Source organism: Callospermophilus lateralis, chromosome 9 (assembly GCF_048772815.1).
Source record: "Callospermophilus lateralis isolate mCalLat2 chromosome 9, mCalLat2.hap1, whole genome shotgun sequence".
NCBI classification, from domain to species: Eukaryota; Metazoa; Chordata; class Mammalia; order Rodentia; family Sciuridae; genus Callospermophilus; species Callospermophilus lateralis.
Window position 1 is genome coordinate 84,369,743 of NC_135313.1, and position 27,729 is coordinate 84,397,471.

The window sequence follows — 27,729 nt, forward strand, 5'->3', positions numbered from 1 at the left end:
TAATGCATATCCATGGAAAATATTACATGAATATGTTTAATATACATTATAGCCAGAAGACTTCATCCAAAGTCAGAAAAGTAATCCAAGTAATGATAAACCTGTTCTGAGGACTACTTTACTTGTAGAGGAAATAATCTGTCTCCTGAGAGGTATTAATGTATTAAAAAAAGAATCTCAATTGGGAAATTCAACCATGATATTTGTTGAGGTTATAAATTGATTATTGGGGAAGGTGAATAGACTTATCTATTCTAGTCATTTAATTTTTTCTGCCTTTCAAGTAAACAACTGACATATTCCTTATCAGTCATGATTCATTAATTTATAGAGTTATCTTATTTGAAGCATAAATCTATAGAGGAGTCCAATGCATATTCAAAAGTAAAATTTTATTAAATATTATTTTAAATGTAAATTAAAATCTGAGGTCTAATCACTGACTGCCTTGAGAAAAGACAAGACTTTAGAGTACAAATAAATGAACCATTTAAATGAATAAATGGCTAGCTAGTCTCTTATACCTTATAATGAAAAGTACCAATATCTTCATGTTCTATATTCCTATTTCAATCTTGGGAATCTTGTATTACAAGGTCTGTATTGTGGACAAAATATCCTAAATATTTCATGAAAGAGATTGTTCTTCCTGAATGAATGCAACTTTAGCCTTAAAAAGTAATAGTTAATCAGTTAAAATGTGTCCAATCTTCTAGTATAGTAAGTGTAGGGCAGTATTTGATATAGTTTTTCTTCATATTTTCTTTGGGAGGGAAAACTAATTTACATGACAGAATAAAGTATATTTAAGTGCTAAATTAAACAGCATGGAATTAATTACACTGCATTAGAACTCTCGTATATTTAGTAAAGGGGTACTCCGTTGGAGATTGGGGACTGTGTAAGAGGCATATCATCTATTTGATAACCATTTCAGGAAGTCCCTTTTCCTAGACTTTTGAAGGAAGGAAGGAATTATAAGAAACAATATAAGTAAACATTTTCTTTCAACTTTGAAACAGAAGGATATTAAAAACTAAAAAAATTCTGTATTGTTTTAAACCATTTTTAAGTCATGTTCTCAGATTAATTTCCTATGAAAAGGCTTTGGAAGCCTAATGTGCCCAGTAAAGAGAAAGAAGGTGGAAGAAGCACTATTTGTGTCAAGGATGCTGCCTGAGAGTACTGCCATCCTTCAACATGGTTTTATTTAGTTATTACAACTCTCTCTGTGTAAATGACATTTAGGATTATTTAAGATTATGTTGTAATCCTTTTAATCCTTAGTGCTTTAAATTTCAGGCTAAACACCAAAGAGCAAACTAGCACTTAGGAAGAATGTTTAAAGCATGTGATTTGAACATAAATCTTTTTATTCACTTCTTCCCTGATGAAGACCTAGTGTTGCTCTTAAGTTCACTGAGAAAACTTGTACCACAGTTCATTACAAATCACTTGGTTGCTAAATGTTTTATCAAGCAACATCAAATTTGTGATGGTCCTTGACAGTTATGCTTTCTGCAGAATTAAGCATAAGTTAGTAATGAACATTTACTAATTTGACTTAGAATTTGTGTGGAATTTATAACACAAAGTATCTTTCTGTGTTTGTGCATGTGTATGTGTGTGTGTGTGTGTGTGTGTACACATAAATACTCACTTTACTAAACTCAAGTATTAGATGAGTATATACACATACACACATACATTATACACACAATATATATATACACATACTTATTTTAACAGGTTATAACATTACTATATATTCCTTTGTACAGAAGTTAACAGTAATTTTAAAAATATATCACTTTTTATTAAGTATTATCAATTGGATCAAAGATGGTTCTGTTACAAAGTAGGTAGGTGTTCTTGAATTCAGCAAAAGAGCAACATTTTGATTTGATTGACCAAAAGTTCTTAAATACTAAAACCTAGTCATTAATGTTATCACTGTAATGTCAACATGTGCCAATCAAATAAGGCTGAATTCATACAATGAGTTTGATAGGACTTTGAAGGAAATATAGCCTTTAATACAAAGAAAAAATGAACACATATCCAAACATCATATAGAAAAAAATGAAGCTAGTGAAATCTTCCAGCATGTGTGTATATGTGTGTGTGTGTGTGTGTGTGTGTGTTTATGTGTGTGTATGTGTATTTGAGACAAATGTGTGCCCGTGTGGCTTTCATTTATCTCAGGCACTCGCAATTTTTTGTTTGTTTTGTATTCATTTTAAGTTGGACTTCTCTGCAGACACTGTAATTATGTGGCATATAATTGCTAATCCATCACCTTTTTAAAGACAGATTTCAAATTTTAAATTATTTCTAATTTTGCACTTCTTTGATTTTTCTTGAACTAAAAATCTCAATAGTCATTTGCTATCTATAATCTATAATTCATAGACTGAGATTGAACACCAAGCCTAATTCAAACTTGGAATTTTAAAGCTATTTCTGATGTAGCGCATCAGCTGAAGCTCTGATGGTCTTTTTGTCAGGAAGAAACACTTCATTATTCTTAAGGTAATGAAACCCCTGCACACACACACTCCAACATCCAACAATGCCTTAATACCATGTTTTTGAGATATAATCGTGTTTATTCTGATCATTTGAGAGTTAGACCAGCTAATGTATCTAATCAAATATTGATGTAAGTCATCTAGATTTAGCTCTCTGGCAAATTCTTCCTGATGCTTTTTTGTTAACAGAACTACAAAAGCTGTTTATATTGTTCCTCTCAAAGGCTTACTCTCATAGCTTGTATCTATAGATACATACTAGTAAATTTTACCTAAGTTCATACATTTTGGGGATGAAAGATTTCAGCATTACCAGAAACCTAATGATTCATCCATAAAGAATAAAGCAGAAAACAAAACTTGAATCATTTTTAAGCTTTGCTCAATCTCTTGTTTCTCCAAAGGATCTAAGACCCTATGCATATAATCATCAAGGTCCCATGAATTGTTCAATTACACTACAAACAATGCTAGCTACGGAGATTTTCATTCCCCAAAAGTTACAAAAAATTAGAATAATTTAAATTTTTTTGGAAGTATCTATATTTAGAAATGTGGAAAATGAGGAAAATTACAAAAGGAGATATTTACTGATATTCATAAAATATTATGATTTTATATTCCACTAGTATAAGCAATTTTATTGTATAACTATGCTTACTATATCCATAAACATTTTTCTTCTTGTAGCCCTGTATACATGTTATATAGATGACTGTCAACATCAATTGTGACCCTTCACAAGGTCAACAGGATAGTTTAGCCCATTTTCAAAAGTTTCTATCATTCAAGATTTATGTCCATAAATTTGAATTTAATGTATTTCTTTTACAACTGTGGTGATGAGGGTGCTAAAATCACAATACTTATGAAGACTACAACACTTAGCATACCTGATCCTCTAGGTTGTTATATAGATTATGATTATAATCTTCAAAATTATTATTTATAGCAGATTAACAAAAAGAGCAAGAGTGGAGAAAGAATATATCACTTATATACCATTTCTCACTTTAAAACAAATTTATTTCTACTATTTTAATCTCAAAAACCACTTTTTTTCACTCTTGGGATTAGACCGTTGATTTCTGGGTGTGTTGGGCTGTCCAGATAGTTTGCCTGCCTTCCTGCCTTTCCCCTTTCCTCCTGTCTTTTAAATTTTATTTTTATTAAAAAATAATAATTGTATATATTCTCTCCATTTCATTTCTTTTTGGTAATAAAAGATCTCTTCACCTAAGTAGAATAAAACTAGAACCAAAAAAAATTATTCCAGAATATGACAAAAATTGTTGGTTTCTTTTAAAAATCTAAATGGTCCCAAATTAGCTGGCCATACCTGAATTACTATTTGGAAAAAGCAGCCTAGACTGGAAAAGAGCATTTTTCCCCTCTAGTAAGAATGTAGATATCAAATTTCACCTATCTATAAAATACATACTATAAGACTCCGTATATTAATCTCACCACAAAATTTAAGAACAGAAGAATTTACTTTTCTTCAATAACCTGATTGTTGTTAAAAAATACTTTATGAAAAAGTACAATACTCTGGCTCCTTTGGCTGCTAAATGATATAAAATGTGAAACATGCCTATAAAGTTATGGGTTATTTTAGAAATATAAAAGTTCAATTTCATTTAAAAGTGTAAAAAATATCAACCTCTATAATCTAAAATTATTAATTGCCAAAGAAAACCATGCCATATGATGTAGTTTGGTAACATATGTGAAAAAATTACCAATTTCTTCTCTTTCAAGGATTTCATCTGGTTCTTTCCATTCAATGGAATATAATTTTAATTATTAACCACAGTGGTTTTTTCCCCAAAACTTTATGCGATGTAAAATGATATAATTTTCATAGCTGTTCAGCTCTCTTCATCCTCACTACTTATACTGGTGAATGTAATTAATGACCAGAAGACAGTTTTGACAATGAATCAAAATAGTTTGTAAATAGTAAATCTTCATTTATGTACATTTGAAAATTTGACAATATATCTATTTAAGTAAAGCATTCTAGGTTGGAACTCCAAACAGCAATCAAATTCATTTCAAAATTCAATGACCTATGTGTAAAGCTAATGAAAATCAACATGCAACATGTATTTTGTGTTTAGATAGCAACCAGCCACCAGGGAAAAACAAAAAACAAACCAAAGATTCAACAAGGAAGAGAAGTCAGTCTTTCATAATGACCTTCAGACAACTAGTTCATGCACATGAAAACATCACAAGAAGGTAGTCTGATTTTGATTACCCAAGAGACATCAGATTTAGAAGGAATAGGAATACATTGAATATATGTAACATTCTTACCTGAAAGACATTCTTTCTGCTTGATTTTTCTTTGGCCCATTCAATATATGCTCCACACAAATCCACACTTTCTGGTTTGTGCCCACTTTTCTGTAAATAAAAATGAAATAAGAATAAAAAGCACACATCATTGGAGATGCATGTCAGAGAAAATAAGAGTTTATTGAGTTAGAAGTTATACATATTTATGATAAAAAGCCTATCTATTTTTTCTTCTAGGAGAAACCCAATTTATAAGATATGGGATGGAGAGAGACTTCATAATTTTAACTCTCTAAACTTCAAAGTCCATTTTAAAATTTCATTAATTGTAGATAATGACAAAAACAAATAAATAAAATGTTGTTTTGTGATGTTATTTAGTAATCCTAAAGAAATGCAAGCTTTAAAATGTTTCCTTAAGAATGAATGTTGCTATTCATTGGCTAATGTAATGTAAAAGCATTTAAAGTCATATACTTAGACCTAAGAGGAAACATAAAGTTAGTAAATCATAATGTAATGGAAACCCCATACAAGGATTTATCTTTGTGACTTTAACAAAGTTACTTGGGATTTGGTTATATCATCTAGAAAACGGAGCAGGTGCATTAATAAATCTCAAAATCCTTCTGTAGGTTTGTGTTTCACATGCTAACAAATCCAACAAGTATTTATGAAGTGTCAACTATGTGCCTTTTATGAGTTCACTTTTTAGACTTGGAAGACTATGCACATGACTATATGTATACTTTTATCTAATAAATTAGTTTAGACCAAATAGATTATAGTGTGTGTGCTTCTAGTTACATGGTGACAATGTGGATACTACTTAAAAGTTGTTTTATTTCAATAATTCTTAATAGTCCATTAATAGAAATATTAATTCTGTTTGCCAAAATATTTTCATTTTCATCTGATTCAAGTGGATAACAATTAGAAAACATTAAATTCATACAACATAGCAAGTTTCTTCATTATTTTTCAAAGGCATGTCACATTGGAAAGACTTTTCAACTATTTTCATAGTTTCACTCTAGGTTTCTCTATAGATGAGTTCAGTAACTTTCCTCAAGTATTTTTCCATAGAATATATTAAAATCTTAGCATACAAAGCTTATAATACTTTAGGCAGTATTTTCAATGGCAGGAACTTCAGGTTAAAACATGAAATTATGAATAAAATTATAAAATATTAAAAGAAATTATCTATCCATAATTGTTTCCTTATAGTTACTGTGTCCAATTTTATTAGTTTAAAAAAAACAGGTTTTTTTTTCAGAAAAAGCTGAAAAATCCATTTTTATGGTAAATTGTGAGATTTTAGTTTTGGGCAACTCAATCAGTTTTTGAAGAAATATCATAAATCCCAGTGTATCATTCCTTCAGAATAAATTCAGCTGGCAAGACAGAGTTGATAGCATATTATTTCCATGTTATTTAATAGGAACTCATGAAAAACCCAACAAAATAAGACATATCCCTTAAAGATAATTCAAATTGTGACAGATTTTTATTGGTTCACTCATCTTCTGCCACCAGGTGACCACTATTATGAATGATCCCCAAAATGATAATGATAATTATTGCCAAGGGATTTTTGGTAAAATAAATGTTTAAAATCAAATGCTTCTTATAGAGTTCACTGAATTATAGGATAATCCAAACCAACAAAAATAACCATTAAGAGTATAAGATATAGCAAGACCCTCAGCAACTGAGGGCTGGTGATATAGCTCAGTGGTTAAGTGTCCCTGGGTTTGATTCCCAGTGCCAAAACAAACAAACAAAGAAAAATCAGACAAAAGAGCTTATCTTTCCCATATAATATAGTCGGGGGGAAAGACCAAATTATTTCAAATAAGAGGCATTTTTAATATGCCAAGCCTTTTCCTTAGGCCTTTCATCTAGGAATTCATTTAATTCTTACAATTGTTAAGGTCATTATTATTAGTACAAATTATTAACAACTGAGGTGGCTATTATTATTGTCACCATTCTAGTTAGATAAGAAAGTATGCCAGAATGATTCTGGCATGGCAGAACTTTCCCAAGGTAACACAGCTACAAAAGAAAAGGCCAGAATTTAAATACAAGTAGCCTCACTTCTAAGTCTATTCTTAACCACTACTGGTCCTTGAAAATTGAATACACACTGTGATCATACTCATGCTAAAACACAGAAGAATTTGGGAAAGCTACAGCTTTCTCACTAGAATCCAGGACAGACATATTGATCTTGTTTGTGTCCTCTGCTAAACTTGATCTTGCGTTAGGCCCTGTAAACCACCTGTTTATCTGGACTACCTCCCAATCTTCACATAGCTGGCTCCTTACCCAGTAGCTCCTAGTTAATTTCACCTTGCCAGAGAGTGTTCTTTGACTGTCTTTTATATAAAAGAGCTGTGCCCCAGAACTACTATCCTATGTCTTGTTTTAATTTCTTTCCTCCTAACTAAAATTAGCATATATATTTTTATATACTGACTGTTTGTGTTTCCCCCACTAGAATTAAGCTCCCTGAGTTAAGGCCTTGTTTGCCTTTTCCTCTGCTGTTTTTCCCAATGTATGGAACAGTGCCTGGCACATACTTGTTCAATGAGTATCTGCTGAATTCATGAATGAAGAAAAAAATATCAAAATGCAACTAGTTTTTGTGCTTTGGAAAGAAGGCTTGAGTGTCTTAAAATTCCCAATTTTATAGCAATTAAGATTTGTAGTTTAAAAAAGTGTTAAGCAGTCTTTTGTTCATGATATGGAAAAATGATACAGTTTAATGGACTCCCGTGGGTTGAATGTGGAATTTCAGGGAATCATTGAATAAGTATTTACTGCATTCCTATTATGTGGCAATGTGTTAGTGACTTTCTCTGCTGGACACAGGGGCTGTAGAGTTAAGGAAAATATTGACTCTTCCTCTAAGAATACCATATTAGATCTAGCTTTAACACAATTACCTGTAGACTCTATATGATTAATAGCTAGAGGAAACCCATTAAAAAGCAATGTAAGTTTGCATGGTGTTCTTGCCATCTGGTTATGCCAATCTATAACTGTTCTCTTCAGTATCATATGTTAAATCTCATGACCTTGGCACATGGCGTGGGTTTATCACAATCCAAATTCTGTGCATCACTCTCAGTCATCTCCAGGTGCTCATTCATGTGAATACTCCTTCCAAAACTCTTTCCCCATCTCCTGGCATTCTTTACAACCTCACTCCTCCACCTCCACTGCAATTCACAGATCTTCACTATGCTTCATATCTAAGAAATTTCACTTAATGAGTTCTCTTTACTCTCATCCTGTTTTCATGGTTGCCTCCACCTTAGTACAGTCTCCCAGTTCCCAAGTCATTCCTGGCTCCCCTTCCTTTCATGTCCAAGCTGTGTCCCATAGTCAGTTCAACCACGCCTTCACTAACCATCATCAAGTGACACCTCTCTCAACTATTTGTCCTTCTAATAATCTTTCTCATATATCCTCATTTTTGATAAGTGACTTTTGATTTCTCAGGGTAGCACTTTTATAAAGAATGACCACCTCCTTCACTAGGTCTTTGACTTTACTTAAAAAATGTTTTGTGATCCTAGTCAATTTCTGTGCACATGACAGTTCTCTCCCAAAGCTTTAGCTCCTTGGATAGTTTGCTCTTTACACATAGAGATCAAAGGGCCTATTAATAAACAAAAATAAATAATTTATCTCAGAATGATAGTTTATAAAAAAAGAAATACACAGGATCTTAAAAATATAATATTTCCATTTATCCTAACTTTAAGAAGAAACAAGTATTATGGAATAATCAAATTAAATCATAAAAATTTAGGGTGAATTTAGAAGTATGTTAGAACAACCAAAGTTATTAGGATAAAGTTAAAACAAATAAATAGGTCAAATTCAAGAAGAGAAAACAAAAATTAATAGATAAAGAACTGTAAAACTGATGCTAGCAAGTACTTCATTTTCACAAACCTAATGTAGGCATAGACTGAAGAATAACTTTAGGGACAGAGGAGTATTAAAAGGAAAACATTTTTTAGCATTTAAGTAAGTGTTAAACATTGAAAAGAAGTAGTTCAGAAAAGTTGTAGAACTTTTTTGGAAGACAATCAAGATTTTACTCAAAAAGCCGGAAGTTAAAGCATCCTTTAATAGAAAACATATTTCTGATTCTACAGCTATACAACATACAAAAACGTCTGCTAATGAATTGCATGATGCCAATGGATCATATTGTACATCATTATAAAAATAAGTTTTTAAAATTTTGACTAAATATGGATTTGAATCTGAGAATGTATATATCATATCTCTTCTGGGATAAACTTAAAATAGAAATGACTGATTTTTTAAAATATTTAAACAGAATTATTTAGGAGTTACTACTTTTGGACAATAAAACATAAAAGCCTCTTTTGCTGGAGCAATATGAAGTCATTAAAAGCTGATCCTGGGTCTTAGCCACTTCTATTTTTTATTATTCTCTTAATCCATCTTCATCACTTCCCAATAATATAGCTGACAGAATATTCTATATATAACATTTTTTCCCTGACTTAAACTTTTGAGTTCAGCTTTTTTTTTATTTGTGGGGTTATGGGGGTCCATAGTCTAATATATATTAAGAAAATATCGAAGACCAGCTGCTGTATTGCTAATATTTTCCATGGCGAAGACACAGCATGTTTGTAAGCAACAAATCATCAGGCCAGTTGTTCTCATTCCCTCATTACAAGATGTGTTTTTAAAAAAGATAAAGCTCAGATTTATGAAATAGGTTATTAGCTACCATTTTTTATTTTGGATTAATTGCTGTTCTAGAATATAGACTCAGATTGCCCTTATCATTTTGAAACATGAAACACAAAATCTGTTTAAAGGAATTAAGTTTTATCTCATAACTCGTTTTGATTCTGGAAAATTGTCCATGAAGGAGGACAAAACTCACTTATAAATTCTCATTTGGGCAAAATGATTTAGGAAAGAGTGCTGAATGAATACCTGATCTTATTAATGTCTAAAGTATGGCCCCTGTCAACAGAGAGAGGATACTTTGATTATAAGATGTGAGTTTTATGTATATGAATATAAATGATGTTAATAATAACTGAAATTGTTTCTACAGTGAAATTTCTCAGTATATTACATGACCAAATCAAACCAGATTTTCAGAAAAAGTAAACCTTTGCTAGTGATTTGTGGTATTAGGATGTTGTATACTGTTGGGTTTTTTGTTTATGTTTTTGTTTTTTAGGAGAAAATATTCTCTACTTTTTAAGAAATTAACACTGCATTTATTTCTGAATTAAAATTTCCCTAGAATAAACACAATAGCTTTTCCTTAGTCTACATTGGTTGTATCCTCATCCTGTTTTAAAAACATACATTACATAACAAGCTAATTGGATCTGCAAAGTGAACAGCTTGAGCATACTTTCAACATCTCAGGTGCTTCTTGAGAGTCTGTCCTTAGATAGTTGTATACTGCTCAGCTATCACTTGTAGATGACTAACCCTGGTTGGGGCATAAGAATGACCACTGGCCATCTTGAAATGCTAGGCCCTCATTCCATACTGCCAGAGGGTAGGGCAAGCTTTTGCCTTTATCCACCGATTCCAGATTTGGTTGAAATGCTACTTTTCAGGATGTTAGATCTGGCTTTCTGGGTAGCTACCCAAAGGGGAGACCAGTGTCTATATGATGAAAGCAAGTAAAGGTGTTACATAATGAAATTAAACCAAAGGGAAGTTGGAGATGGGAAAGAACACAGCAGATAAAATCTTTCTTCTTTTATTCCCTCATTCCCACAGTTTACTTTAAGTTTTCTCCAGTCTATTTGCACCTTCTTTCTAAGCTGAGCAGGGTACCTACCAGTGATCCTCTTCATTGCTTTGAGGCACACTGTAGAATGGCATGTATGATGGTAACACATCTCCTGCACCACTTTCCAACATTTCTTGCTCACTTTTTCTCTTATTTCATTCTCTGTGCCATCTAAGACACTGATGTTACTCTCCCTGTAGCAGAGATGGATACTTCTCCACCAAAATGTGTGCTGTGTTCCCTTCTTTGAGTGTCAAGATATGTCACTGGTGAATAGCTTACCAGCTGGAGACAATTATTTTTTTCTCAATTCCTTTTGCATCAAAACTTGGCATGTTCCTTATCTGTACCACTGAACATGAACAAAAATGATGTCAGACATGTCAGATACTTTTAGGATAAAGACTTATAGCGCATGCATATTTTTCCCATTCTCCATCTGCAACTACTCATACCAATATATTGTTGCATTTAGTAGAAATAACAATAATAAAAGTAGCAAATATAATTAATATTTATTCTGTTTGTTATGTTCCAGAAACATTACACCAACTTTGCAACATATAATTTTAAGTGGTAGGTACCCTTTATAGGTCCATGTTGCAGTTGAGGTAACCAAGGATTTTAGTAACAAATAAATCTGATATTTCCAGTCTAGGTGTCTAACCTGAACACTCCTTCTAAATCTACCTAATTTGGTATCCTGCTACATAATTCGTTTCATTTCAGTAGCAAATTTTTAAGGAAGACTAAATGAATATATTCTGTAAATTTAAAAATTGCTCTGGACAGAAAAAGTCCATTTTATCTTAGATAAATGCAAGCTCTAAAACAGATGTATTACATTGACCAAAATGATAAACCACAGAAAGTCAAGCTTCATAATTAAAATAGTTTCCTGAGAGTGCCTAAGGTGAGGTTTATTGAGGGACAGTAAGCTATAATCCATTTATAAGGAGTCCTATCAATTTCATAGATTTTTGTGGTTATAAAAATTACGTAAGTTACAGAATTTATTATACTTAATGGCCAAATCTTGAGAAAATTATAACCAGAGAACACGGCTTCATTTATAATAATATTGATCACTGGGTTTCATTTTTTTTCCTCACAAAGTTTATGTAAATAATATACTAGAATTCAATTTATTTTTTCCTTTCTTCTTTTATTTCCATTTCTACCTGCCATCTTCCACAATGTGGGTGGTAGCACTGTTTATCAATAGTGTCTTCATGATGAAGGCTTGTGATGATGCACCCATGACAATGCTGCTAAGCTGCGCTTATGACAACCATGCTGATGCTGTGACAGTGCTAACATTGCGAGAATCACAATACCAGGCAGAGATTTTAAAATGCCTCTGTTAGGCTAAGGTTGGTAGCTCTGTTGTTACCCCTCCATTCCTCATAAAATCTTGAACAAGGGTCTGTGTAAGGGCTCAATACTCATCTACAAAGATAAAATTATTTCATATTCATTTTGCTCAGAATACTCAATAATTCATGAATAGCTTTCTGATTGAAACTATTTTCATCTTTTTACTAAATCACATCATTTCACTCCCATAAATAAGTTCATTTTGTTGCTAAAGTCATACTACAGTGAATGAACATTAGATGTATTGCATTATTTAATTAATGCTTATGTGCATTATTCACACTGAAAGTAAACAGTATTAAAAAGAGTAAACAAATTATTTTAATGAGAACTTTTATATTATTACTTTTCTTCTTCCAAGGTTATGACTGAATGAAGGGTTTGGTAAAATTAATAAGTTTATAAAATGCTTTGGAAAGTTCTCTGCTTTAAGAAAGAAGTCATAGAAGTAGGGAGTAGAATAGTGGTTACCAGAAGTTGAGAGTATGAAGAAGGGTATGTGGAGATGTTGGTCAAAGGGCACATAGTTGTCAGTTAGACAACAGGAATAAATTCTGGAGATCCACTGTATAACATGTGTGGGAGACAACCTTGCACGTGACTGAGTCACACTCCCCAGCTGGGTGCTGAGGCGCTCAGTCACAGAAATGTGGCAGAGCTTTCCCCACCCTTCTTGGGAACAAGGGTCATTGTCTCGTGCATGGGTGTATCTTGCTACAGCCCCATGGGTGAAGCTATGTTCACCCTTCCTTTGTAATATAATCCCTTGCCCTGTTTAGGATAGAATTTTCCATGAAAGTGCCTTGTGTGTGTCCCCTTCTCTTACTGTGCTCTTGGGTGTGGTCTACCCAGGTGTCAGTCAACCTGCTGACAACAGGACATCATGAAGATGACTCAGCCCCCTGAAATCTGACCCTTGCCTCATTTGAATAGCTTCTCCTCAATAAAAGGGGTCAGCACGTGCTCTCACTCTCTCTCTTCCTCTGAACCCTTAAGGTCAGCCGTCACAGCAACCCCAAATAAAAAGGTATTTGTGTCTTTTATGTGGTTATTTTGCATAGCCCAGTTAGCCCAGTTTACCTGAAGTGACCCCTGAGCCTTTTAGTCAGAACAGAAACCCGGCAAACATGGGCATTATATTTGATAATAATTTTGTATACTTGAGTATTGCTAAGAGAGTACATTTTATTTGTTCTAAGCGTAAAAAAAAAAATAGAAAATATGTGAAATGATGGACACGTTAATTGGTTTGACTTATTCATCCCATGATGTATAAATACATCAAACAATATGCCACAGTAACATACATACACAATTTTAAATTAAAATTTGCCAGTTGTGTGTCCAATTAAAAGTATTGGTACAATTTAAAATGAGAAATATATAAGTAGCAAAAAAAGAGTCTGGTAAACAATGAGTAGAGTATATAAAATGTTTATAGTATTTGCTTCTATTAGGCTATGGTAGGTAGTCTATTGTTGCACCTCCATTTTTTACAATCGTCCATTTCTCAAAATAGTATAATGAAATGTTTATTGTGCTTCTGAATTTACGTCAAAAATGATACTAAGTTTTCAGAGCAGTAAGTAATCAATAAAATAGAAACAGGGGATCTCACCCATCTAACCAAGGAGCAGAAGTTCCACTTGATCTAATTGTTGGTGAATGTGAAGACAAGAGAATATTTTTTAATGTAGAAAGACTTTACACAATGTGTTTGTTTTAGTAGGATGTAACACTGAACAAATCTTCTGTAGCAGTACAAATAAATTCCCTTCTATGTTTGAAACTGGGACTCACTATTGTGCTAATACACCTAGGTTCTTAGGACAGTTTATTTTTAGTTCTCCTAAGATGAATTGCCCTGCTTGTTTACTTTGCACTAGAACTTCTGTAAAAATGACTATATTGTTAAAGGTCAAAGATATATAAGAATATCGAAATATTTTTCAGTGAAAAGATGGTCTGCTATTTACTAAATGTATCTGAGAAACAATGATGACAAAGTTAGCCATTTTGCAATTATATCTATCAATAAGAGTCCAATCCTTACTGTTCTCATCCATATTTGCACTATGTGATACCTGGAAGTAATTGTTAATTGTTCATAGAATAAATTATCCTTTGACTCTAGGATAATTTCACATGTCCTATGTTTTTTTTTTTAATTTCAATTAACATGTTGAAAACTCTGAATCTCTCTTAATATTGTAATGCTTTTGTTTATTATTGATTACAAATGGCTCCATATCACCTACAGAACAAAATCATCTTTTCTCATCTTCCTCTTCAAGGTCTTTTGTAAGCCAGTTCTGTGTTGACTTTGTAACCAAATTCTATTCCTTGCTGTTTCAGAACTTAGTTCCTCACCTGTTATGAAGCATTGCTGGCATTGCTCCCAGGAATTTTGTAGAAGAAATACAAAACAGTCTGGACTGGGGCACATTCACTCTAGGCCTCAGGGAACCTCCATTAAAATGTTTTCAAGACATGACCAGCACACAGTGCATTGAGGAAGGCAAGAGATTAATAATCTCTATAAAATAAACCCACCACTTAAGGAATTAATTTCTAATATTTTACCATTGTTTTCTCTTATTTCTATACAAAATTACTTATGTTCATATATATATATATATATATATATATATATATATATATATATATATATATATTATTTATTTATTTATTGGCGGACACAACATCTTTGTTTGTATGTGGTGTTGAGGATCGTACCCGGGCCGCACGCATGCCAGACGGGCGTGCTACCGCTTGAGCCACATCCCCAGCCCCGCAAAATCAGTTCTTAAAAAGGACTATCTATACTTAAATCTATGGTTCTATCTAACATGTTTCCCTATAATTTTTATGACTTAGATTATGGTTTATTATAATAAAATATTTATGTCCACATCACCTTTACCATATTGTAAATGCCTTGGGAGCAGGGGTTATGTATTTATTATTTATGTGAATTTCCCTGGGTTTTAAAAAACTATATTTGATACCTGGCAGTAATTGTTAATTATTTATAGAATAAACATATGAGGAATTTTCTAAATTAAACAAATAAAAAAACCTTCTTATTCATGAGGCCATCCATTAATGGGTTTGGTCTAACCAGGAACGCACATTTATAATGTCCCATGCACACAGTCAGATATTTACTCCACACACCAGTCAAAAACTCTAAATTCACAAACCCAACAAGGTACTTTAGGAGCAAGCTGCATTTGAAGTGACAGAATCAACTGAAAAACTTCATTGATAGTAATATGCGTAACTATATCTGAAAAATGCAAGCAGTGTGGGTCAAGGCCTCAGAGGGAAAATCAAACTAACAACTGTTAGTCTCTAAGACTTATCTAGCCCCAGATGAAAAATAAATAGATATGTCAGTGTTTTTAAGGCAAAAGATTTTGATCCAGCACTAAATGAGATTGAGCTAAGATTCTAGAAGAATCAGCTTTCTCTCTTACTTTGGATCCCTAATAGGCTTGGCTCTTTTAAGACACATTACATTGGGTTGTAGTGCTATTTGGTATATGTTTTTCTAAAAGAAAAGCACAGTATATTATTCTGGGATGAAGATGCCTGGAGAATACCAATGTAACCTTTTGAAGATTTGCCCCTATAACAGATCTCAGCCCATGGCGCTCATTTCAAGACTTTTCTTTTATCCTATCTTCCAATTAAACCAAAAATTCATTTCTCTTTGTAGCACACATACTCTGCCTATTCTCAGTCATTGTTCCTGTTTTTCATTCCCCTGTATTCCCTGCCCACAAATCTTCACATATTGAAATTATAACCATCCTTCAAGGCCCAATTCAAATCATTCACAGATGTGAGCTCTCCCTCTTTTAAATATATAAAAAAAAATCCAAAAAAACAGAAACAAAAAACAAAAACAAAACTCTATTTGTCTTACTTCATCTCATTCTATTTTTTGGCACAGATTTTTATAAGGCAAAGACTATCTTGATTATATCTCTATGCCTTATATGTAGCCCTAACGAGCAAGCTGTTCATTGTAGAATTTCAATACATATTCTTATGAAGTCTTTTCCCACCAAGGCTTATATAAATAGCACAAACTTGATTAACCAAATGCATACTTAAATTAAAGTGAGGTAGAATATAATGAGAAGTGTTATTTGGATCAACTCTTCCACTGAAAATAATGAAAAACGATGGATAAAAGATTTTTTTAGATTACCTTAAAAGAATTGTAAGTCTAAAAAGACAGTGGGGACTGCCAGGGTAAATATTTTTGTGAGGTCAGAATTTGAACCTAGAGAGGGAAGCTGAATATCAAAGCAACATTACCACACTTATTCTCAGGTTATTTATTTATCCTATACATTTGAGCTTTAGTTAATCAACCTCATAGAATAACAGAACATGGTCTTGCCCAAGGTCTTATGAAAGGATAACACAGACCCAATATTAAATGTGTTTCCTCTTTTCAATTACAGAGGAATTTTTAAAAGACAGCTATGGTAAATGAGTGGTAGAGATGAAAAAAAGGAAAAGTGAAGAACAATCCTGACCCTGTGAGGTGGTGGCATAGCTGTAGCCCTGCTATTCTGTAGATAGAACCTGAGAATTTTGTATTGTTAAATTGAAGTTAACAGTCATTGGAACCAGTCCCAGACTCCTTGAGAAAAATGTAAAACTTTATAGAGTAGGACACATTTATCTTAGGCAACCTCCTATGATAAAGGCCCAATCACAATGATTCATATACAATGATAAGTGGATACACAAAGGAAAAAAGGAACATAAGAACCAGCAGACACAGACAGAACAGACTTCTGATATTAAATAACTAGAAACAGATCTAGTATGCCTCCTACTTTTAACAAATGAAAGAATAGTCTTAAAAATATCTTCAGGAGTTGGGTACAGTGGCACACACCTGTAATCTCAGTGTCTTGGGAGGCTGAAGCAGGAGGGTCATGAGTTCAAAACCAGCTTCAGCAATGGCAAGGTGCTAAGCAACTCAGTGAGACACTATCTCTAAATAAATACAAAACAAGTGTCGGGATGTGGCTCAGTGGTTGAGTGCCCTGAGTTCAATCTCAGGTACCCCCTCAAAAAAAGGTAACGAGAAAACTATAGGTAGCAACTGGAGAACAGCAGTTATACTGACTGGTAACTTCTTGATTGCAATAATGCATGACAGAAAACAATGGAATGATATCTTTGATGTCTTAAAAGAAAATGAATTAGAAGTTCTATATCTAGACAGAATATGTATTTCCAGAATGAGGAAGAATTAGAGACTTTTTTGAATAAGCAGACACTGAGGCAGGATCTTACCACAGTATCTTTAATACAAGAATTTTTCAGAATATATCCCAAACAGAAGGAAAAGTGATTCTAGAAAGGAAATCTCAAATTTAAGAGGAAGTAAATACTAAATAACACTGCAAATATTGGGAAATATAAACCAATACTGGTTTCGAAAGAAACAATAATGTCTCTTGGTGTTAAAAAAATTATGATATCAAACAGGAATAGCATCTACATTGAGATGGGGATAAATGGATTAAAAAATTGTAAGGTAATATTAAGAAGAGTATAAAGGATTGGACTAGCTCTAGTCTTTGATAAATATGATAAATAACTTTGATAAGTATGTTGTAATCCTAGGATAATTGCTAAAAGAACAGAAATCAAACTAGTAGAGAAAAATGATGGAAAGATGACGTATTAAAGAACAGCAACAAAAAGACCTACTTATTGATAAAAGCAAGAAAAGAAAAAAAGAAAGAAGCATACAATATGATTTCATTTACATAAATTCAAAGCAAACTGTTTTTAAGGGGTTTTGATATAGGTGAGAAAATTAAAGTTATAATTAAAAATTTTTATAATTTTTATAATAAGATACTGACTGAAATGCAAGCCAGTGGGTAACTTTGGGGCAAGGAAGAGGCTGTGATGACAAAGGGACAGGTGACAAGTGGGGCTTGTGGAGGGCTGGCGGGGTCTGTTTCTTGGCCTCAGCTGTGCTTACACAGGCGATTGATTAAGAATTATTGCAGTGTACATGGATGTGTTCTATTTTTAACTAAAAATGGCTTCTGCATTATTTTGTAGCATCTTTTAAAATTTATCTTGAGTTTTAAATCACAGTGCATTTCTTTTAAATTATGAGAATATGAACACCATTCTTTCTTTCATATTGTGTCCAGAGACACCAGCAGTTTTCAAATGCTCCTCCTGACCAGCCATCCTGGATCAAGCTTGTTCTGGTTTGAGGTAAATTGAACAAAATAGAGACGTGCATGCAGATGCACAAGGGAGACAATTTTCTTTCTCCATAAAATATGTCTCCTTTTCTGAAATTTTATCCTTCCTAGATGTTGGATTGTGATATTTTATAATGCCCTTTCGGTTATAACATGATAATGATAGTAGGTGGTTGGTTACTCTTTAATTTCTATCAAAAAATAAAAATAAAAAATGAAATAGATCAATCATTCTTTTTCTTTAATAGGTTCCAGAGGACCTACAGTATGCAAATGACTAATCTCCAGATCAGGGAGGTAATTCTGTTATCTATTTTTAGGAGAAGATTCCTTTTGATAAAAATGTGACTTCAATTTGTTTATGAACTGAATGCTGTGTCCCCTAAATGCAAGTGTTGAGTCCTAACCTTCAGTGTCATGATATCAGGAGTGAAGCCATTGGGAGGTGATTAGGCAATGGAGGGAGAGCCCTTATGATAGGACTATTGCTTTTACATGAAGACATGAAGAGCAATAATAGCTTGGTCTCTCTCTACTCTCTATCACATGAGGTTACAGCAGAATGATGGCCAAATGCACTCACATTGAGTACCCTCAGTAGACACCAGATCTCTCCATGCCTTGACTTTGGACTTCCTGGTATTCAGAACTGTTAGAAGTAAATCTCTGCTTAAGCCACCCAGTCTGTGTTATTCTGTAACAGCAGTTCTAAATGAAGAAAACTGACATGAACTGAAAGAACTGCAGGGAGAAAAAGAGGTAGTTAAACATGGAATGTAAGTTCAGGCACAATATTCTGTGACACGCATATTAAATATGAAAATGGTAAGAGTGAGACCCAGTGAAATAAGAAAGGGGCTCTCCGAAAATATGCAGAAGTTTACTTCTGGTTATACAAATGGATGGGTTTCTTCATTTTTAGTATTAGTGCCTGCACACAATATTTTATGCTGCCCATCGACACACATTTCTTTGTTGGAAAGCGATGCATGTTGGTGTTCCTTGAATTAATAAATTCCTTCTTCTATAAATATCTGAATCAACTCAAGTACAATAATGTCATAATTCAACAGCATAATAATATCATAATTATACCATATTTAAGTTATGTACAGTATATTTTTAAGTAGAACATTAATAATTGTTTTATTTTATATATTTTATATATTATTTTATATTTTTATTTTATATATTGTCTTAATTGTTTTATATTAAATATTTAATTGTTTTATATATTTAATTGTTTTATATGTTTATGTATTGTTTTAACTGTTTTATATATTTTTGTTTTTATTATATTACTTTTATTACTTACGAATTATTTTGGCAGATAGCATGATCTCCATTTTTATAGGTGAGGGTTGGAAACTCAACTTTGTCAACTACAAAGTAGTAAAAATAGAATTATATCCCCTCTTCTCCAACTTCAAAGCTTGCTCTTAGCTACTTTGCTTCTTTGTCTTGCTGCTGCATTAACAGATCATTCTATAAAGATTAAAATACTATTTATGCTTTTAAACCACATTCTACATCACTCAGACAGCTTCTACTGACCCCTTGGAGGAATGGATTTTTTTTTAACCAGAAGCACAATGAACACCAGGACATGTCAAAGGGGGAGCAAAGGAAATTCAGAAACTTGAGCATAAATCTTTTAAAATAAAACCACGACATCTTTAATCAAGGCCTGGCAATCATCGTATCGTTTCTTTGAGGCTCCAATTGGTAAATGTGGGCTATCCCACTAGGCCTTTAATACTTGGTTAGAAATGAATCCAAGAAGTTGACTAGCAAGACAATTCATGCAGTACAAACACGAATCTGTAATTCTCTTCCCCATTACCACAAAACAGTTAGTTCCTGCACTGAATTCACTTTGAAGACAATGAGTGCCTGGGAGAAACCATAAGAGCATTGAAAATGGGGCCAGAAGTAATAAATAGGGACTGCCAAAAAAATGCTTACTAATTTCTTCTACAAGTCAGAGCTATTGTCAGTTTGTAACAATTCTGAAGGTTGAACTGGAGGCATACAATTAGTGAGCTAACTTGCAAGGTTTGCCTACAATCTAAAAGCAGTTTTCTTTCACCTGTATATAATTAAACAGCTGAGAATTATATCTCCTGGTACGAGGAGATTAAAATAATAAAATAAAAGTAAACCAAATGCTTTAAAATGGAGTCTAATCTCTCTCCATTATCCCAGCACATTCACATAAACTCTGCTCCAATGGAATTCTTCTCACTCAGCAGGATGAAGATCATCTTTTCAGCAGCCAAACCCAGCAAGGCCAGCCACTCTCCTCCCTTCCCAACATCCCCTTAGAACACATTCAAAGGGAAGACAAAGGCCCTGCAAGTAGATGAGGTTGTTTTGTGCCTGGCCCTTAGGGGTATTTTATTTTCTTAAAAAGATTATCTCAAACTTACTGTAGCCAAAAAATGAAAACAAAACAGAAGCTAAAACAAATTTCTGAGGCGGTTTAAAAATACAAAGGACTGAGATATATTTTTAATTTATTCATAATTAGTTTACAGATTGGACCACACCAAGACACCAAAATCAGCAAGCCACTTTGGGGATAAAGGCTATTGCAATTATCAGGAGCAAGCCAAATGTTACCTTTTGTTCTCACTAAAATCTCCTTTAAAAAAATATCTCTTAGCAAATGATTTTCTATTTTCTATTTAAGGAGGATTACATAGCAAACATGACTAGTGGCTGTATAGCAAAGAACTTTTCATTGTTTTTTTACCTGCCAAAGATAAATTAGTTCATTTTGATCCACTCTTGCCAGGCAATGTGATCCATACATTGATGGTACCAATGTACCTGACAGCCTCCTGATTAGTAAGGACTAATTACTAATCAGGAGTGGTCAGGCAATGCACCTGCTTGCCAAAAGATGTAGGAGAGAGTGGTCAGGCAATGGCAGGTTGGTTCCTGCCTGGAGTCCTTACTAATCAGGAGGCTGTCAGGTACATTGCCTGGCCACTGTCTTCTACATCTTTTGGCAAACAGTTCTTATGTTTGTGAAGCAAGGTTTGGGGCTTGAATTGCCCCAGTAACTCTCTCCAAATTGCTCTTACTTACAATCACTGTCAAATTTCAATAGGCGTGAAAGAAGCCCTCATCCAGGTACAATGAAGAAACCCTACAAATTTCACTTTGTAATAACTACAGAATACAGAAATTGTATTAGCTCCATTAGATGGAGTCATAGAGATATTCCAAAAGGTTAGCTGAATATAGTGAATGTCAGAGTTAGAATAAGATAAAAAATCACTTTGTTAACTTAGAGTGTTTTCTCATTGGTAACACCCTATATTAAGGTGTCATTTATAAAGAGTTTATTATTATTTATTAATGTGTGGAGCACTTTATAGCATACTAGATAACAACTTAAATTCATGTATTAAAGATGCACATACATGGTTTAATACGATTTACATCTTATAATATTCTTTAAAACAGCTTCCCATGGTCTCATCCGTTAAGCATTTATTACTAATGCATTTTATAACATACTTTATAATACATTATTTGAGCAAGTAGCTACATTTAGTGATTATTTCATAAATAAGAATAAAGCATTTATAAGTGGCACCTTAATTTAAAGCGTTACCTTCACATTACTAGGGAGCTGCTCACCATTCATCTCATTTTGTGATTATTCTCCAAATGCACCACTTAATAAAACAGACACTAAGTTCTATTTTCCCTTCATCTGATTAAAAGTTTATTGAGTCATTTCCTCTATCTGCTTTCAGATGTTTGTAGCTTAGAAGCCTTAGGGTGATTTCTGATGAAACCAAAATTTTAATTCAACAGTATTTCTGAAAAGATAATAATAGTAAAAACAGAGAAATACTCACTGCATTGGACAGAGCCTGTTGCTTGGATTCTTTGTAAAATTCAAGTTTTCGACTAGAAAGAACTATCCAGGAAGATGACCAGTTTTTCCTTAGAAAAAGAAACAGGAAAAAAATATCATCAGTAGAAAAAAATACATACACAATAGAATAGGAGCAACATTTGAGACTATGTTTTGAACTTGTTTTCCTAAAATTCTCTTCTCTATTAAAAGTAATAATTGGTATGAAACTCAGATAATAATAAAAACATTTTATTATTTTAGAAAAGTATGACATTTATATAGATGTTTCTCTCTCCATAAAATCTTTTCAACTACTAAGCACCCAATTTTTTGTGTGTTCAAACACCCCACTTCCCACAAAAAGTGTTGAACTAAAAGTAGCAAAGTAAAACTAGAGATCAGAAACCTTTCCTCCATTGTTTCTTCTTTACAATGAATGGTTTAGTATATTTCAGAGTCTGAAAAACTAATCAGCTCATGTCATTGCTTATTCAAAATAGTTTTATATTGTTAAATCCCACTGGAAATCAAAGAAATGTAACTCAAATTGCTGACATGTTTTTTTCCTCTATGCCTATTATATTGCTGAGGATTAATGAGGGTATGGGAAATGGAGTCTCTGGTATCGTATTATACCAATACAATAGTGTAAATTGGTGCATCTTTCTGGAGTGCAATTTAAAAATATGATTTTCTTAAAAAATTATTAAGATGTTCATGTACCCCAAAAGTACATGTGATATATGTTTATGTTGCATTTTTTTTCATTCCTTATTTGTTCTTGGTAAAAATACATGAGAGTAGAGTGTATTTTGACATAGCATACATACATGGAGCATTAATAAATCTTTAAAAACTTCTGTCTTTTGACTAAACATGTCCATTCCTATGAATTTAAATTTATTCTAGAGATATATTCTCACAAGTTGCTAAAGCTTTGCGCATAAGGATGAAGTACACCATCATTTGTTAATTTTGCGCAAAACATAAAAAGTTAAGAAACTGCTTAAGTAAATTGCACATAACAAATTTATTTCAAGAATAATGAACCCTGAGCTACAGAAGGACTGGTGTGGGAAGATTTTAATTCAGATCATAATATACATATTTCATAACACCATGCTGTGCTATTTACTTAGAATATCTTCACCCATCCAAGCCACTTCTAATTAATAATTACATTCATCACAAGTCCAAGTGTTTCTTAAGTGTGGTGTGCCTTTCATGATTTTCTTACATATGGCTTATAGGAAATTTTTAATATATATTTTTTTTAATTTCACTCTGATATCCCCCACTAAAAAGTAAGACCACAAATGGCAGAAGTCTTTTTATCCTGAACAGAGCTATCTTTATTGTGTAGTACAGAGCCTTGGATGTAAGTACAAAACTTATATCTGTTGAGTTAAAAATTATACTGGTCTGCAAAACAATTCACCAGTATAACCATAGTAAACCAAGTAGTAAAATCATGGCTTTTGATTTTCCTTTGTATTTCTTAGTCTTTACCAAATTTCCTCCATTGGACATGCATTACTGCTATAGTTAGAATAAGTAGGTATTAGTGTCATCAAGAGTCGTGGTTTTTTGATGGAAAAAACCAAGAGTTTATATTCATATATAAATTATTTACCCAATATATTATATTATTGCAGTTTGCTTTGGTTTAACATTCAAAATAATTTAATTTGGTTTACAAAACAAAAAGGCTACAGAAATTCTTTATTCAAGTCAATAGGAACCACACAAAAATATATAAAAAATAACTTCAAGATAGTTGTGCAATTTATTTATTTATTGCCTCTTACAATCTAGGATCCTGATTGAAAGGGCTGCTTTGATTCAGTAAGGTTAATATTTACAAAAAGAATTAGGTTACTCTAACATGCCTGAAGCTTTCTTAATGATACACGATTGTGTTAAAAAGGAATAGGATAAACAGGCACACAAGAAACACAATGTGAATTTTCCAATGTATAAATACAAATGTTATGTTCTTGTACCCACTTGTCTTTAAATAAAGAGTCAAGTTTTCAATTAGATGATATAAAGTTAAAAAAAAAAAAGAGAAACTGCTTAGATATTTTCCCTCTGTCTTAGTGCCTATTTCTTCATCAAGGTACCAGTAGCAATATGGTGAATTGAACAGCCATTTCCTTCTCTTTATGCAGGTTATGATATTAGATGATCCAGAACAAGGAAGAGAGAAAAATCTGCAGAAATGCTGGTCGAGGCCCTGAGTCTTTCACCACCATCCTTCTTTGTACTATATGTAGTCCTGGGTACAGAACACCTCAGACATGATGGATCCATATTTAACCTGCCTGTTACATTCCTCACTATATTTTTCATCTTCTGGCAGAGAGAAACTATACCTTACTTGCTTCCTATCTATAGAAAGTCCTGGATAAATGATTCTGATTTGAATCTGTTTCAGATGTTGATCGTTTATAGAATTTGCTGGCAAAACTCTCTCGTTCTTTAAACTTGGAACTGGAACTAGTTAGAACTAAAGCTGCGTGAAATTCAATTATCTCATTGTTCTGTGTTAGGACTTTGAACTTCTGTGAACTGTGTCCCTGTTAGGTAAACCAGATGAATGAGCTGAAGAGGGTCTTAGAAGCTTAGTAATGCAAACTTCTCTCACACCTTACATACAGTGCTATTTCATCTTGAATTTATAAATGGCAAGCACTGAACCATATTAGAATGAAAGTGAAAGCTATTCCAAGGGTAGAATTCTATTGCTTAGAAAGAATTTCATTTCAAAATGAAGAATAAAGTGCTACTGACAAACATTTGGATGCTTCCCTTTCATTTCACTTATCCCAAGATTTCTTTTAAAATGATAATTAGCATGATTATTCTAAATAACTAGTATAAGTTTGATTTTGTAGCTAAGGTTAACTTCTCAAACATAAATATGGTGAAGGTAACTAATATTTCCACGTACTAACATGAAAATCAAGGCTCAGAGAATTTAGGTAACTTGATTAAGGCCATAAAGCCAACACTTACATTGAAAGTCAATCCAGTTTCTCTGACAACGAAATCAAGACAATAAAGTCTGCAATCTATTTATTAGTTTATACTTTTTTAAAAAGCCTATGCAGTGCTAATTTGGTTAAAGATATCATAAGTATCAGATTTTAACATAGGTTTGGTTGAAATTCTCAAATCATAAAATCTTGTGTGTGAAGCCTGTTACAACACATCAGCAATGTGTCACTCTTATTAGCTATTTTACATGTTTTTTTAAAGAAATATTGGCAAAACCCCATCCATCCCAAACTCAATACCTGTGCATACTTTAGAAGTCTTCCTGACTTCTTAGACATGGGTCAGTTATATGAGCTCTCAGGCTGCAATGGCCACTCTGTCCCAGGTATGCCACAGGTATTTCACATGCATCACATAATTTAATCACACAGCCAGTCACAAATATCCATTGAACATTTAACACTATTATCAAACACATTTTTTCAACACATGTATCAAACAAAATTCAAAGTGCTGACTATAAAGGAAAATAAGAAGAGACCTCAATGATTTTATGTCTAACTAGAAGACAGGCAAAAAACATAGAAACAAATCCTCTGAATAACTCAGGGAGGTGGACTGGTGCTTAGCGAGACTGTGTCCTAACCACAGGCACACACGCTATGAAGATGGGAATCCGGCCACATCTCCTGGACCTTGGAGCCTATGCTCATTCAAAGGTATCAGCTGTCTCTACAGCAGGTGGCACCAGCTCTCCCTTTACTCTTATCTAGCATGTCTTGCAGAGTATCATGACAGAAGTTAAGAAAGGGAGAAGAAACCTTTTTCTCCTTACCACAAAGCTATATCCTAACCTGACGCAGGCTGTTTTGCAATGCCAGTCATTTTATCCCTGCCTTCCATCCCCATCCTGATGATCAGCAGGTAAATTCATCCATAACACATGTATTATGTGTTAATGCCCCACATTTCATCCCAACATTTGGAACACTGTGTTTTTTTTTGTTTTTTTTTTTTTTTTAAAGATTTATTTCTTAGTCATAGTTGGACACAATACCTTTATTTGTTTTTATGTAGTACTGAGGATCGAACCCAGGGCCTCATGCTTGCTAAGTGAGCACACTACCACTGAGCCACAACGACAGCCCTAGAACACTGTGTTTTACCACATACAGGATAAAAACTAAATTGCTCAAGAGACTTCACCATTAAGCAAGACATGTAATTCAGAAAATATCCATCTTAATAAGTCAGAGTTCCCAGGAATAAGTAAGGCTATTCCAGGTCTCTGCACAGACTAAGAGGTAAAAATCAGGTGAAAGACCCATGCTAGACTCAGTGTAGAAAACAGATCTTGGGACAAAAAAAAAAAAAAAAATGCAGGCATCTTTAACTTTTCACATACAAAACAAATCATATCTAAGGAGAAATTACAATTTAAGAAAAATCTTGTTTAACATATGCAATTGCTGAGACATTTTATCTGAGTGGAACACTCAGAGAACTTTCCTAAAACAAATCCTGAGCATGAAGTTGGAAAATGAAAAAAAGCAAAACAAAACTCGAGACAGACATCATCTTGACATTCTACAAAATGGACACCGGATGGCAGCACATAATAACAGCAACTTTGTAACTGCTTTTCTGGAGAATGCTGGATGGAAAATGGCCCTTAAAATATTCAATGTCATTATAAGAACCTGTGAGCATAAGTTCTGAGTTTAACACATTTATTTGCTCTAAACATCAACACTTTGTATCCTATACTCATCACTTGTGCATCCTTTAGCTAATGACAAAATGACAGACCAATAAGAGGAAAGTATCTGAGATAACTTCATAAATTTCAGATACTATTACCTGACTTGGTCATGCTGGATTTGGCTTGATCCTCCACCAGTGATTTTACTGTAGTGTCCCTGACCAATTTACCACAAAATCCCTCAAACACTTAAATGTCCTGACTCATCTCAGACTGGTAGCTCTAGAATCTTATTTTTTCTCTCTCATATTCTAAGCTTCTTATAATTTGCAACTGCTAAAAGGTGGGTCCAAGAGACATACATCTCTATCAGTGTGGCGAATATAGAAAAAGACAGGTTTAGCCTGGAAGAATTTATTACCAGAGTGAGAAGAAAGTACTAAGGAAAAAATAATAATAAATTCACATGAGGAGGGTACCATAGTATCAGCTTCTAAAATAAGTTCATTCTGAGTAACAACTGTTTTGAAATACATGCATACACACACAGCCCCACAAAATCCAAGGTCTAAGATTCATGGGCCCTAGAATGAAGGCAGGCACTAGGAGACACAACCACAGCAAAACCCTTATATGTATTTATTTTCAAAATCATCTCTGTCCATGTTTTCACCCCCCCTGTATTATCATGTCCCTCTGAAGAAGACAGCAGAGTGAGAATCTGTACATGATATGTACAGATCCACAAACGAAAGATCCGAGTTCAGAGACAGAAGTGTGAGGTACTGAAAGAGCATAATCACACTGACAGGTGCCTTTTGTAATTTAAGCCTTCAAAAAACTTTATACTAAGG

At 33.3% G+C, this 27,729-nt stretch overlaps 1 protein-coding gene across 2 annotated transcripts in view; it reads right to left on the minus strand.

Moving 5' to 3' along the window:
• The window catches only part of Arhgap15 (Rho GTPase activating protein 15), a 599,265-nt gene that overhangs the window by 484,082 nt on the left and 87,454 nt on the right, over positions 1 to 27,729 (minus strand). For both annotated transcript variants that reach the window (XM_076866113.2, XM_076866112.2), the window contains exons 5-6: positions 22,172 to 22,259; positions 4,854 to 4,943 (exon numbers count right to left, since the gene is read on the minus strand). In XM_076866113.2, the coding sequence (XP_076722228.2) occupies positions 4,854 to 4,943; positions 22,172 to 22,259 (178 nt within the window). The remainder of the gene's footprint in view (positions 1 to 4,853; positions 4,944 to 22,171; positions 22,260 to 27,729) is intronic.